General features: G+C 36.8%; 1 protein-coding gene across 1 annotated transcript; it reads right to left on the bottom strand.

Moving 5' to 3' along the window:
* Positions 1-549: 549 nt before the first annotated feature.
* LOC122428923 (olfactory receptor 5K3-like) lies at positions 550-1,476 on the bottom strand. The gene has a single exon (XM_043449081.1). It carries the CDS (start codon positions 1,474-1,476, stop codon positions 550-552), a length of 927 nt encoding a protein of 308 aa, XP_043305016.1.
* Between the last annotated feature and the right edge of the window lie 13,221 nt (positions 1,477-14,697).

The raw sequence follows: 14,697 nt of genomic DNA, 5'->3' as shown, positions 1-14,697 counted from the left end.
TGACTTCAAACTGTTGGCTCAGACAGTAAAGAATCCACCTGCAATGTGGGAGACCCTGGTTTGATCCCTGGGTCGGGAAGATCCCTGGAGAAGGGAATGGCTACTCACTCCAGTATTCCTGCCTGGAGAATTCCATGGGCAGAGGAACCTGGCGGGCTTCATTCAGTCCATGGGGTTACAAAGAGTTAGACATGACTGGGAGACTAATACTTTCACTTTCGATTCTTAGCATTTGCTGAATTTGTTGAAAATTGTGAAGTTATTATACTTTGAAATATAGTTACTAGTGTAACTGATTACACCATGACACAATTGTAACCTCAACTGTAATTATTTAGTTTATTCCTAATGAAACTGATAGTTTAGATTTTGAAATATATTTACCATACTCTCTTCTTTTGAACTTCTTTGACTAATACATCATCATGTTTTAGTAATTCAGTGTTATATATGTCGTGACCTTTTTCCACTTTCTTGCTGTTCCTTGATTTTGGATGTTTAGTGACATTATAATCAGTTGTCCATAGGGATGATATTTGTTTCATAATGTTATAAATTCTTCATAATTTTTTTCATAGCATTTATGACTTCCTTATTTCTTAGACTATAAATAAATGGGTTTAACAAGGGAATCACCAGAGTATAAAAAATAGCAACAGGTATATCTTTATCTTCATCATTAACTGAATTTGGCCGAACATACATGAAAAGAAGGGAACCATAGAAAATTGAGACAGAGAGAAAGTGGGATGCACATGTAGATAAGGCTTTGCCTTTTCCCTCTTTGGATTTCATCTTGAAAATTGTGAAAAGAATAAAAAGGTAAGAGATTATTACTGTGGTAATAGTGAAGACTAAAACTGACCCTGCGAAGATGAATATCATCAATTCATTGATATAGGGATCCACACAAGAGAGTCTGTATAATGGAAGGACATCACACAAAAAGTGATTGATTTGATGAGACTTACAGAAATTTAGCCTAAACAGAAGTCCTACTTCAATCGCGGGATGAATGTTCCCAACTGTGTAGGCCCCCGCGGTCATCTGAACGCAGAGTTTCTGTGACATCATAGTGTGGTACTTCAGTGGTTTGCAGATGGCCACACAGCGGTCATAGGCCATCGCTGCCAGGAGAAAGCAATCTGCAGTTTCAGCAAGGCAGAGAAAATAAAATTGTGCCATGCATTCATAGAGGGAAATCATTCTGTCTTTGGAAAAGAGGTTCTGCAGGATCTCTGGGGTAATGGCACAAGAACAACAAGAATCCATCAGAGCGAGGTTACCCAGAAAGATGTACATTGGTGTGTGAAGACGACGCTCTGTAACTATCAATGCCACCAGGCCAAGATTCCCCACCATGGTGATCAGATAGATGGTAAGGAACACCAGGAACAGAAGGGGCTTCAGCTCTGAATGACTTGTAAATCCTGTCAGGATAAACTCGGTTGTCAAAGATTGGTTATCCTCAGTCATATCCACCTTTTCTGTTGACATAGGAATTGTGGAGATAAGATTTGAAATTATAATGTCAATAATTTTCCCTTCAAAATTCTTTTTTTTTTTTTTTTTATAAAGGATAGAGCTCTTCCCTATTTCCTCTGGGAAATAGGGACACATACCTGTATGAGACATCCACTTCTCTAAAATGTCAGCTTTTATGATCTTGACTCTGAAACTCAGATTTCCCAAGAACATTTTGGTAATTCTAGGGAGGATGCTTACAATGGAAAAGGCTTGTCTTTAAGAATTTATGAAGAATACTATACGTATCAGTGTGTGTGTATGTGTGCTCAGTTGTGTCTGGCTCTTTGCGACCCCATTCACTGTAGACTGTAGCCCACCAGGCTCCTCTGTCCATGGAATTTTCCAGGCAAGAGTACTGGAGTGGGTTGCCATTTCCTTCTCCAGTACGTATCCAGGACACTCATGTTTGATTCAGCATTCCCAAATAACATATATCAGTTTTTATATTAGAGATCCTTAAAATAAATATCAAGTCACTTTATATATATGTGTGTGTGTATATGTATGTATGTGTGTGTATATATATATTAACATATATTAATATGTATATATGAAATTGAGCAATATTTTTCATGTACCCTCTCAGTAGAGGTTGTGTTTAAAATGTGTACACAGATATGTTAAATTTATATCTTAGGAATTGCATGAAAATCACTAAGGGTTAAGGAGAGACCTGTTCCTCTTAAAGAAAACTACCTTGGAAAGCTAAGACAAGAAATACCCATAGATTATCACCTCTTTTATCTGTTTTCCCAGTGTCATGCTAAATCCATTATTCTCTTTGAAGGTACCCAAATATCTAAATCCTTTCCTCTTTTATATTAAACATAATTTTTATACATGATACTTAATGAAGTTTACTCAGTGTCCCAGACTGTATACCAGTCTCCATTTGTTGAATGATCAAGAGTGTCTTGTATACCCAATACAAACTAGAATTTCTTTTGTAAAATCCAGCATTGCTTTTGTTTCATGTGTGCACGCACAATTTCTTGTGTTTAAATTTATTTGTGTTTAATTGCAGAATAACTGCTTTACAATATTGTGTTGGTTTCTGCCGTACATCAACAGGCATCAGCCATAGGTGCACATATGTCCCCTCCCTCTTGAACCTCCCTCCCATCTCCCACCCTATCCCACCCCTCTAGGTTGTTACAGGGTACTGGATTGAGCTCCCTGCGTCATACGCTAGATATTTTGAGGTTTCCTGTGACTTATACTTCTGTAACAGCTGTGGAGAGCTATGGGAAAAAAGCATGATTGATTCCAGTCCTACATCCAGTTCAGTGACCTGGGATGGGTGAACTTATTTTTAGTGTCCTGCCAACCATCCTTAATGAACTATTTGGTGTCTGCAAATTGAAATTTAATTATGATTAGTTTACAAAGGATAGTATTGAAATTCGTTGTTTAAAAAGATCTGTGTCCCTTTCTTTTACCTGAATTAGTGTATCTACTATTTTACTCCTTCCTGGGAAAATTATGTAGGATTTTCTGAAGTATGTCACAGTATGTAAAAGCTAATAAATAAAAGCAAGCCATGCCTTTATACTTTAATTTTTTAACACTTAGGAAGAGAGAAAATCCTTAAAATCTTAATGTGATTTATGACAAAAAATCTTGTTTTTCTTTTAAAGGCTATATTCTATTATTATTTAGTGATCTACAAGAACATTTTGACTGAGTTTCAATTATATAAATTCTTTGGTCAAAATGGTTTATTTGAATTCCAAACTCCAGGCACTGGCTGAAAGTTTTCTTTGTGTTTTTTTTGTTTGTTTGTTTGTTTTGTTTTGTTCTAAAATATTTAACAGCTAAGATAGAAAAAACTCTCTGTATGGAGTCCTGAATGATATAACAGAATTATATTCTGTCTTACCTATATATTTTGAAGTTCTACCTTATAATCAGAGAGGTCAGCATAAATTGCAATAAATTTTCTCATCCTAGTTCCCATAGTCTTCAGTTTTGAGAATAGCTAGAATGATAACTAAATAGTTGAAACCTAGCAACAACAAAAAATGCTCAATGATTCAGAAAAATAAATATTAATTGACATTAATATTAAAAGTAAAAGTGAACTAGACTATTCCTCTTACCTTGATTTCACTGAGAAGTGTTTTGTAACACCTCGCTGTTTGCTGTATGGTTTAGGTCTACTAGAATTTCAGACTATAAACCTCTAATGCATTTGGTGATAAAAGAATAAACAACTGGAAGGCTACTAATATGCCAGTGTCAATAGTTATTTTCCATACAAATTTAAATTTTCCATCAAATGCTAAAGGGATTTCCTTGCAATGACCTCACTGTATTTCTATGGGGAGATTAGGTCACTATGACATACACTATCTAACTTTAATTAAAGATGACCTGTGATTTGAGAAGATCCTCTGGAGGAGGAAATGGCAACACACTTCAGTATTCTTGTCTAGAAAATTCCATGAACAGAGGAGCCTGGTGGCCTGCAATCCATGGAGTTGCAAAGAATCAGACACAGTTTAGCCACTGAGCATGAATGAAAAATTTAAAGTAAAAGACCTTCATTAAAGTCAGTTAGGTAGGAACCCTCATACACTGTTGGTGGGAATGCAAACTAGTACAGCCACTATGGAAAACAGTGTGGAGATTCCTTAAAAAACTGGAAATAGAACTGCCATATGACCCAGCAATCCCACTTCTAGGCATACACACCGAGGAAACCAGATCTGAAAGAGACACGTGCACCCCAATGTTCATCGCAGCACTGTTTATAATAGCCAGGACATGGAAGCAACCTAGATGCCCATCAGCAGACGAATGTATAACGAAGCTATGGTACATATACACCATGGAATATTACTCAGCCATTAAAAAGAATACATTTGAATCAGTCCTAATGAGATGGATGAAACTGGAGCCCATTATACAGAGTGAAGTAAGCCAGAAAGATAAAGACCAATACAGTATACTAACGCATATATATGGAATTTAAAAAAATGGTAATGATAACCCTATATGCAAAACAGTAAAAGAGACACAGATGTATAGAACAGACTTTTGGACTCTGTGGGAGAAGGCGAGGGTGGGATGATTTGAGATAATAACATTGAAACAAGTATACTATCAAGTGTGAAACGGATCACCAGCCCAGGCTGGATGCATGAGACAAGTGCTTAGGGCTGGTGCACTGGGAAGACCCAGAGGGATGGGACGGGGAGGGAGGTGGGAGCGGGGATCAGGATGGGGAACACATGTAAGTCCGTGGCTGATTCATGTCAATGTATGGCAAAAACCACTACAATATTGTAATTAGCCTCCAACTAATAAAAATAAATGAAAGAAAAAAAAAAGCCAGTGAGGTAATTTGAGATCGTCTTGCTGAATGTTATTTAATTGACCTAATTTTTATGATTCTTTGCATTCTTTGTGTAAAATGTAAAATGGTCAGAAGAGTCAGGTTGGTTTCACCTCCTACTGGAGGAATTAATATGTTTATGGGATTAACATGGTTTATGAAAGATGATTGGATTTGGAGGTATAGAAAATTCAGCCAGGGTATCAACTTCTTCCCTCTGTGAGTTGACTTTGGCTCCATGTCCTCCAAAACCCATTTTGGAAACTTTGATGTTATTAATATTATATATTCCTACATATGAATTACTGAGACTATTCTCTTTTCTTTTAAATTTACAGCAGCTGTGTTTGTCTTTGTTATGCTGATTCCTCTTTAATTCTAATAATCACTCTTCAGTATGCTGTATATTTGTTAGCACATCTGTAATCAGTCACTTTATGTTCATATCTTTATTTTTAACACTTGAATAATACGTGACACTTTCATGTGCTGAACAAATATTTGTCTGATGATGAAGAAAAGATAATACTCCCTCGCTCATGTATTTGACATGGTCTTTGGTTCATTTTTAAACAAATAATTTTCCCTTATTTTGCCAGCCCTGTTGCTGCACAGTTTCTCTGTATCTTGCTTCTCACTTTGCTTTCTTCCTCTCACCTCAGGGCACTTGGCCATGAACATTCCTTCACTCTTCTTCTGCACCTGCTTCATTAATTTGCTTATGTTTCCTCATCTAAAATATCTTTTTCTCACCATCTATCACCCCAGTCTTACTCATTCTTGATCTCAAATGGGATCTCTTTCTTGAGGATTTTTCTAGTCCTCCCTCTAAATTAAAAGGTTTCTTTTTCCTGGTCTTTGTGATAATTGCCTGCCTTTATAATGCATTTGTGAGTTTATCAAATATGAATAGTATGTGTTATGTGTCTTGATTGTAAAGACATTGGCTAAAAATTCACAAGTCACTGGTCATGTCTTACATCTTTTGGGCTTCTGACAACAAAATGAGCTAGATCCTTAATACAGGCTGCATTGATTTTTCAAACTTCAGTTCTGTTTAACCTTAAATCAAGTATTTACAATATACAGGGTGTTGGAAACAATTGTGGGTAGAATAAGCACAGGATGAGGAGTTCTTAGATTTTAGAAATGGCTCCTGAAAAGAAGTTCATAATCTAGTGGGGAGAAAACAGTTACATTGGTAACGAGGAAACAACTCAAGCTGTGGTATAAAAAAGTATAAACATATAATATGAAAATAAGGACAATAAAATGAACAGAGACCTGAAAGAAAAAAAAGATTTTTTCATTGAAAGTATCATTTCACATGAACGTTGGTGGATAAGTAGGATTGTAATACATGAAGCACATGTGGAAAAGAAACAGTAGATTGGAAGCATATGTTAAATTTTGGAAGGTTGAAATAGCAAGACCTAATTAGAAAGTGGATAGTTTGGCTGAAGTTTATGCATACATGATATAGGAGATATTTACAGTATCTTACTTATACATACTTTTAGGGCATGGGAAAATTGAAAATTGTTGTGTTTGGGTCCTTCGCTGATAATTCCCTGAATCCTCTCTCCATAAGGTCAAAACTGATGCTAAAAGGCAACTCCAAAGAACATCTAATTATCTGCCTAACCAAGCTGTGGTGTTTGGTACTATTGAAAATCTTCAACTTTGGTTCTGTGGTAAAGCTCACTGCTTCTGTCTTCCTGAGTGTTCCATCTCAATTTTAATCCTGGGTTGTGTTTCTCTCTGCTTTTACAGTGTTTGTGTTCCCCTTGGTTCTGTGCTTGACCAACTTCTCTTTCATTCTCTGAGTTTCCTCCAGATTATCACATCTACTTATATATTTCAGTTATATTCCATCTTCTGATGATTTCACTATAAGAGAGTAACAAGACTTATTTTTGGTTTTAATTTGCAACCCCTTTTATTTTTATTATCTTTTATGTATTGCTGTTTTATTTTTTAGGTTTATTTTATGTTGGAGTATAGTTGATTAGTAATGTGTTAGTTTCAGGTTATAGCAAAGTGATTCAGTTATACATATTTTCATCTTATCTTTTTCAAATTCTTTTCCTGTTTAGGTTGTTGTTGTTCAGTCACTAAGTTGTGTCCGACTCTTTGTGACCCTGTGGACTGCAGCACACCAGGCTTCCCGGTACCTCACCATCTCCCAGAGTTTGCCTAAGTTCATGTCTGTTGAATCACTAATGCCATCCAACCATCTCATCCTTTGTCACCCTCTTCTCCTTTGCCTTCGATCTTTCCCAGCATCAGGGTCTTTTCCAATGAATTGGCTGTTCGCATCAGGTGGCCAAAGTTCTGGAGCTTCAACTTCAGCATCAGTCCTTAAGATGAGTGTTCAGGGTTGATTTCCCTTGGGATTGACTGGTTTGACTCCTTGTTGTCCAAGGGACTCTCAAGAGTCTTCTCTAGCACCGCAATTTAAAAGCATCAATTCTTCCGCATTCAGTCTTTATGGTCCAGCTCTTACATCCATATATGACTATTGGAAAGATCATAGCTTTGACTATATGGACCTATGTCAGCAAAGTTATGTCTTTGCTTTTTAATATGCTGTCTAGGTTTGTCATAGCCTTCCTTCCAAGAAGCAAGCATATTCTAATTTCACAGCTGCAGTTACTATCTGCAATGATTTTGGAGCCCAAGAAGTGAAAATCTGTTACTGCATCCACTTTTCCCCCTTCTCTTTGTCATTAAGTGATGTGACCAGATCCATGATCTCAGGTTTTTTTTTTTAATGTTGAGTTTTAAGCCAGTTTTTTCACTCTTCTCCTTCATCTTCATCAAGAAGATCTTTAATTCTTCTTCACTTTCTGCCATTAGAGTGGTATCATCTGCATATCTAAGATTGTTGATATTTCTCCTGGCAGTCTTGATTTCAGCTTGTGATTTATCCTGCCCAGCATTTTGCATGATGCACTCTGGATATAAGTTAAATAAACAGGTGAGAATATATAGCCTTTTTGTACTCCTTTCCCAATTTTGAGCCAGTCATTTGTTCCATGTAAGGTTCTAACTGGGCTTCCCTTGTGGCTCAGCTGGTAAAGAATGCCTACAATGCGGGAGACCTGGGTTCAATCCCTGGGTTGGGAACATCCCCTGGAGAAGGGAAAGGCTACCCACTCCAGTATTTTGGTCTGGAGAATTCCATGGACTGTATAGTCTATGGGGTCACAAAGAGTCAGACACGACTGAGCGACTTTCACTTCACTTCAAGTTCTAACTGTTGCTTTTTGACCCTTATACAGGTTTCTCAGGAGACAGGTAAGATGGTCTCTGGTATTCCCATCTTTTTAAAAAATGTCCTCAGTTTGTTGTGATCCACACAGTCAAAGCCTTTTGCGTAATCATTGAAACGGAAGTCAGTGCTTTTCTGGAATTCCTGGCTTTCCCTATGATCCAGTATGTTAGTAATTTGATCTCTGGTTCCTCTGCCTTTTCTAAACTCAGCTTGTACATTTGAAAGTTTTTGATTCAGGCACTGCTGAAGCCTAGTTTGAAGGATTTTGAGTACTAGCTTACTAGCATGGGAAGTGATCATCACTGTCCAGTAGTTTGAACATTCTTTAGCTCTGCCCTTCTTTGGAATTGGTATGAAAACTGACCGTTTTCAGTCCTGTGACCACTGCTGGGTTTTCCAAATTTGCCGATAGCACTTTTGAGTGCAACTCCCTATTGAGTGCAGCACTTTAACACCATTATCTTTTAGTATTTTTTATTTTAGATAGCTCAGCTGGATTTCCATCACCTCCACTAGCTTTATTGGTAGTAATGCTTCCTAAGGCCCACTTGACCTCACACTCCAGGATGTCTGGCTCTGAATGAGTAATCACACCATCATGGTTATCTGGGTCATTAAGACCTTTTTTCTACAGTTCTTCTATATATTCTTACCACCTCTTCTTAATATTTTCTGCCTCTGTTAAGTCTTTACTGATTCTGTCCTTTATCATGCACATCCTTACATGAACTGTTCCTTTGATAGCCCTAGTTTTCTTGAGGAGATCTCTAGTCTTTCCCATTCTGTTGTTTTCCTCTATTTTTTTTTTTTTTTTGCATTGTTCATTGAAGAAGACCTTCTTATCTCTCCTTGCTATTCTCTGTAACTCTGCATTCAGTTGGGTATATCTTTCCCTTTCTCCCTTGCTTTTAGCTTCTCATCTTTCCTCAGCTATTTATAAAGCCTCTTCTGACAACCACTTTGCCTTCTTGCACTTCTTTTTCTTTGGGATGGTTTTATTCACTGCCTCCTGTGCAATATTATGAACTTCAGTCCATAGTTCTTCAGGCATTCTGTCTACCAGATCTAATCCCTTGAATCTGTTTGTCACTTCCACTGTATAATCATAAGAGATGTGATTTAAGTCACACCTGAATGGCCTAGTGTCATTCCCCACTTTCTTTAGTTTAAGCCTCAATTTTGCTATAAGGAGCTGATGAGCTGAGCCACAGTCAGCTCCAGGTCTTGTTTTCACTGACTGTATAGAGCTGCTCCATCTTCGGCTACAAAGAATATAATCAGTTTTATTTCGGTATTGAACATTTGGTGATGTCCCAGTGTAGAGTCATGTTTTGAGCTGTTGAAAAGTGTGTTTGCTGTGACCAGTGCATTCTCTTGGCAAAGCTCTGTTAGCCTTTGGCCCTGCCTCAGTCTGTACTCCAAAGCCAAGCTTGCCCACTATGCCAGGTGTCTCTTGACTTCTTTCTTCTGCATTCCAGTCCCCTGTGATGAAAAGGACATCTTTTTTTGGTGTTAGTTCTAGAAGGTCTTGTAGGTCATCATAGAACTGGTCAACTTCATCTTCGGTGTTAGTGGTTGGGGCATAGACTTGGATTGCTGTGAAGTTGAATGGTTTGCCTTGGAAATGAACTGAGATCATTCTGTTGCTTTTGAGATTGTGCCCAAGTACTGCATTTCAGACTCTTGTTGACTATGAATGCTACTCCATTTCTTCTAAGGGATTCTTGCCTACAGTAGTAGATATAATGGTCATCTTAATTAAGTTCACTTATTCCTGTCCATTTTAGTTCACTGATTCCTAAGATATTGATGTTCACTCTTGCCATTTCCTGCTTGACCATGTCCAATTTACTTTGATTCATGGACATAACATTCCAGGATCCTATGCAGTATTGTTCTTTACAGCATCAGATTTTATTTGCGCTATCAGACATATACATAATTGAGTGTCATTTCCGCTTTGGCCCAGTCACTTCATTCTTTCTGGCACTGTAGTATAATTGACCTCTGCTCTTTCCCAGTATTGGACACCTTCCAACCTGGGGGCTCATCTTTTGGTGTCATATCCTTTTGCCTTTTTATACTGTTCATGGGGTTCTCACTGCAAAAATACCAGAGTGGTTTGTCAGTCCCTCCTCCAGTGGACCACATTTTCTCAGAACTCTCTAGTATATCCCATCCATCTTGGGTTGCCCTGCCTGGCATGGCTGATAGCTTCATTGAGTTACATAAACCTATTTGCCACAAGGCAGTGATCCACTAAGGGGCCTGTTTAGGTTACTGCTGAGTATTGATCAGAGTTCCATGTGTTGATTAGTAGGTCCTTGTAGGTTAACTATTTTAAAATAGTAGAGTGTGCCTGTCAATCCCAAACTCAATTTATCCATTCCTCAACATTTTCCCTTTGGTAACCATAAATTTGTCTTCTAAGTCTGTTTCTGTTTTGTAAATAAGTTCATTTGTATCACTAAAAAAAGATTCCACATAAAAGTTATTTTATATGTATTTGTCTTTCTCTCTCTGACTTACTTCACTTAGTAAAACCTCCAGGTCCATCCATGTTGCTGCAAATGGCCTTATTTCGTTCTTTGTTATGGTGAATTATATCCCGTGGTATATGTGTTCCATATCTTGTTTATCCATTCTTCTGTGGATGGACATTTAGGTTGTTTCCATGTGTTGGCCATTGTAAATAGCGCTGCAGTCAACACTGGGGTGCATGTATCCTATTGAACCTTGTTTTTCTTCAGACATATGCTCAGTGAAGGGATAGCTCTATTTTTAGTTTTTTAAGGAACCCCCATACTGTTTTCCATAATGAATGTACCAATTCACATTTCCACCAATAGTTCCCTTTTCAAAACACACTCTCCAGCATTTCTTGTCTTTAGACTTTTTGATGATGGCCATGCTGACCGTGTGGTATGTGGTGATACCTCATTGTAGTTTTGATTTGCATTTCTCTAACAATTAGCAATGTCGAGCATCTTTTCACATGTCTCTTGGCCATCTGTATGTCTTCTTTGGAGAAATGTCTATTTCTTCTGCCTATTTTTTGATTGGATGTTTGTTTATTTTAATATTGAGTTACATGACCTATTTGTAAATTTTGGAGGTTAATCCATTGTCAGTCACATCATCTGCAAATATTTTCTTCTATTCTGTGAGTTGTGCTTTGATTTTGTTTATGATTTCCTTTGCTGTGCAAAAATCTTTTGAGTTAAATTAAGTTCCATTTGTTTATTTTTGTTTTTATGTCTCTTACTGTAGGAGATGGATTGAAAAAGATCTTGTTGCCATTTATGTCGAAGAGTGTTCTTCAGTGTTTTCCTCTAAACATTTTATAGTATCTGGTCTTAGATTTAAATTATTAAATTTTATGATTAATGACTTAATAAGTGCATTTAATAAATTTAAATTGTTATATTTTAAATTTAAATTTGATAGTTAAATTATTGTTTTATATTTAAATTTTTACTATTTTCTGCCTCATGTTTGCTTGATCAGAACCTGGTGATTTTTGTTAATGCCTTGAATGTATCAATAATTTATCTTGGACTCAGTCTTAATTTGGTGGTATTCCTAATAACAAGCAAGACAAATAACAGTATCAGCGAGAAAAACTTTATTTAAGAATATATTTATGTATTGGATTGTCATATATGATGGTCAACCAATCAAACTATTTAGAAATTTCAAATCCATAGTGATGTCAATATAAATAGCATCATATTCAAGTATAGATTTTTAAATCTCAAATTTATAGATACTTTATTTCAGAGAGTAATAGAGTAAATAAAATATTTTAGAGAATATTGACTAATAACAAAGATGAAAGTGTTCTTGATTAGCAAATATATGTTCTGTGTGGTTTCATATTAAAAGAAAACCTGTTGAATGGACTCAAAATTCAGAATCAAATGAGATATAAAGATTACTTCTGTCATATGGTTCTTCTTAAGAAAAGTCTAATAATTGAAAACTTGGGATATGTGAGAGTTGGCAAATTTTTGCCTTGGGATTCCTGAAATTTGCCAAAAATATTGAATGGAGGTGAACTCATATGTACTGACTTCAATTCTTAGCATTTGTAGAATTTGTTGAAAATTGTAACTTATTTGGACGGGGAAGCCTGGCATGCTGCAGTCCATGGGGTCGCAAGGAGTCAGACAGGACTGAGCAACTGAACTGAACAAATACTCTGAAACATAATTTCACATAATTGTGACCTCAAGGGTAATTAGTTCATTCCTAGTGAAACCTCTAGTAACTTAGCTTTTGAAATGTATTTACCACACTCTCTTCTTTTAAACTTGTTTATTTGCCTGATACATCATCATGTTTTAGTAATTTATTTATTTATTTATTTATTTATTTTTAAAAATTTTTATTTATTTATTTTTTTGTCATACATTGATATGAATCAGCCATAGATTTACACGTATTCCCCATCCCGATCCCCCCTCCCCCCTCCCTCTCCACCCGATTCCTCTGGGTCTTCCCAGTGCACCAGGCCCGAGCACTTGTCTCATGCATCCCACCTGGGCTGGTGATCTGTTTCACCATAAATAGTATACATGCTGTTCTTTTGAAACATCCCACCCTCACCTTCTCCCACAGAGTTCAAAAGTCTGTTCTGTATTTCTGTGTCTCTTTTTTCTGTTTTGCATATAGGGTTGTCGTTACCATCTTTCTAAATTCCATATATATGTGTTAGTATGCTGTAATGTTTTTTATCTTTCTGGCTTACTTCACTCTGTATAATGGGCTCCAGTTTCATCCATCTCATTAGAACTGATTCAAATGAATTTTTTTAATGGCTGAGTAATATTCCATGGTGTATATGTACCACAGCTTCCTTATCCATTCATCTGCTGATGGGCATCTAGGCTGCTTCCATGTCCTGGCTATTATAAACAGTGCTGCGATGAACATTGGGGTGCATGTGTCTCTTTCAGATCTGGTTTCCTCAGTGTGTATGCCCAGAAGTGGGATTGCTGGGTCATATGGCAGTTCTATTTCCAGTTTTTTAAGGAATCTCCACACTGTTCTCCATAGCAGCTGTACTAGTTTGCATTCCCACCAACAGTGTAAGAGGGTTCCCTTTTCTCCCACCCTCTCCAGCATTTATTGCTTGTAGACTTTTGGATAGCAGCCATCCTGACTGGCGTGTAGTGGTACCTCATTGTGGTTTTGATTTGCATTTCTCTGATAATGAGTGATGTTGAGCATCTTTTCATGTGTTTGTTAGCCATCTGTATGTCTTCTTTGGAGAAATGTCTGTTTAGTTCTTTGGCCCATTTTTTGATTGGGTCATTTATTTTTCTGGAATTGAGCTGCAGGAGTTGCTTGTATATTTTTGAGATTAATCCTTTGTCTGTTTCTTCATTTGCTATTATTTTCTCCCAATCTGAGGGCTGTCTTTTCACCTTACTTATAGTTTCCTTTGTAGTGCAAAAGCTTTTAAGTTTCATTAGGTCCCATTTGTTTAGTTTTGCTTTTATTTCCAATATTCTGGGAGGTGGGTCATAGAGGATCTTGCTGTGATTTATGTCGGAGAGTGTTTTGCCTATGTTCTCCTCTAGGAGTTTTATAGTTTCTGGTCTTACATTTAGATCTTTAATCCATTTTGAGTTTATTTTTGTGTATGGTGTTAGAAAGTGTTCTAGTTTCATTCTTTTACAAGTGGTTGACCAGTTTTCCCAGCACCACTTGTTAAAGAGGTTGTCTTTTTTCCATTGTATATCCTTGCCTCCTTTGTCAAAGATAAGGTGTCCATAGGTTCGTGGATTTATCTCTGGGCTTTCTATTCTGTTCCATTGATCTATATTTCTGTCTTTGTGCCAGTACCATACTGTCTTGATGACTGTGGCTTTGTAGTAGAGTCTGAAGTCAGGCAGGTTGATTCCTCCAGTTCCATTCTTCTTTCTCAAGATTACTTTGGCTATTCGAGGTTTTTTGTATTTCCATACAAATTGTGAAATTCTTTGGTCTAGTTCTTGAAAAATACCGTTGGTAGCTTGATAGGGATTGCATTGAATCTATAGATTGCTTTGGGTAGAATAGCCATTTTGACAATATTGATTCTTCCAATCGATGAACACGGTATGTTTCTCCATCTGTTTGTGTCCTCTTTGATTTCTTTCATCAGTGTTTTATAGTTTTCTATGTATAGGTCTTTTATTTCTTTAGGTAGATATACTCCTAAGTATTTTATTCTTTTTGTTGCAATGGTGAATGGTATTGTTTCCTAATTTCTCTTTCTGTTTTTCATTGTTAGTATATAGGAATGCAAGGGATTTCTGGTGGTTAATTTTGTTATTATTTCTGCACCTTTACTATATTCATTGATTAACTCTAGTAATTTTCTGGTAGAGTCTTAGGGTTTTCTATGTAGAGGATCATGTCATCTGCAAACAGCAAGAGTTTCACTTCTTCTTTTCCTATCTGGATTCCTTTTACTTCTTTTTCTGCTCTGATTGCTGTGGCCAAAACTTCCAACTACTATGTTGAATAGTAGTGGTGAGAGTGGGCACCCTTGTCTTGTTCCTGATTT

Source organism: Cervus canadensis, chromosome 27 (assembly GCF_019320065.1).
Source record: "Cervus canadensis isolate Bull #8, Minnesota chromosome 27, ASM1932006v1, whole genome shotgun sequence".
Taxonomy (NCBI): domain Eukaryota; kingdom Metazoa; phylum Chordata; class Mammalia; order Artiodactyla; family Cervidae; genus Cervus; species Cervus canadensis.
This window is presented reverse-complemented; position numbering and strand designations above follow the sequence as displayed.

Excerpts from the sequence above, each read along its gene's own strand:
- LOC122428923 (XM_043449081.1), bottom strand. The coding sequence starts at position 1,476 with ATGACTGAGGATAACCAATCTTTGACAACCGAGTTTATCCTGACAGGA.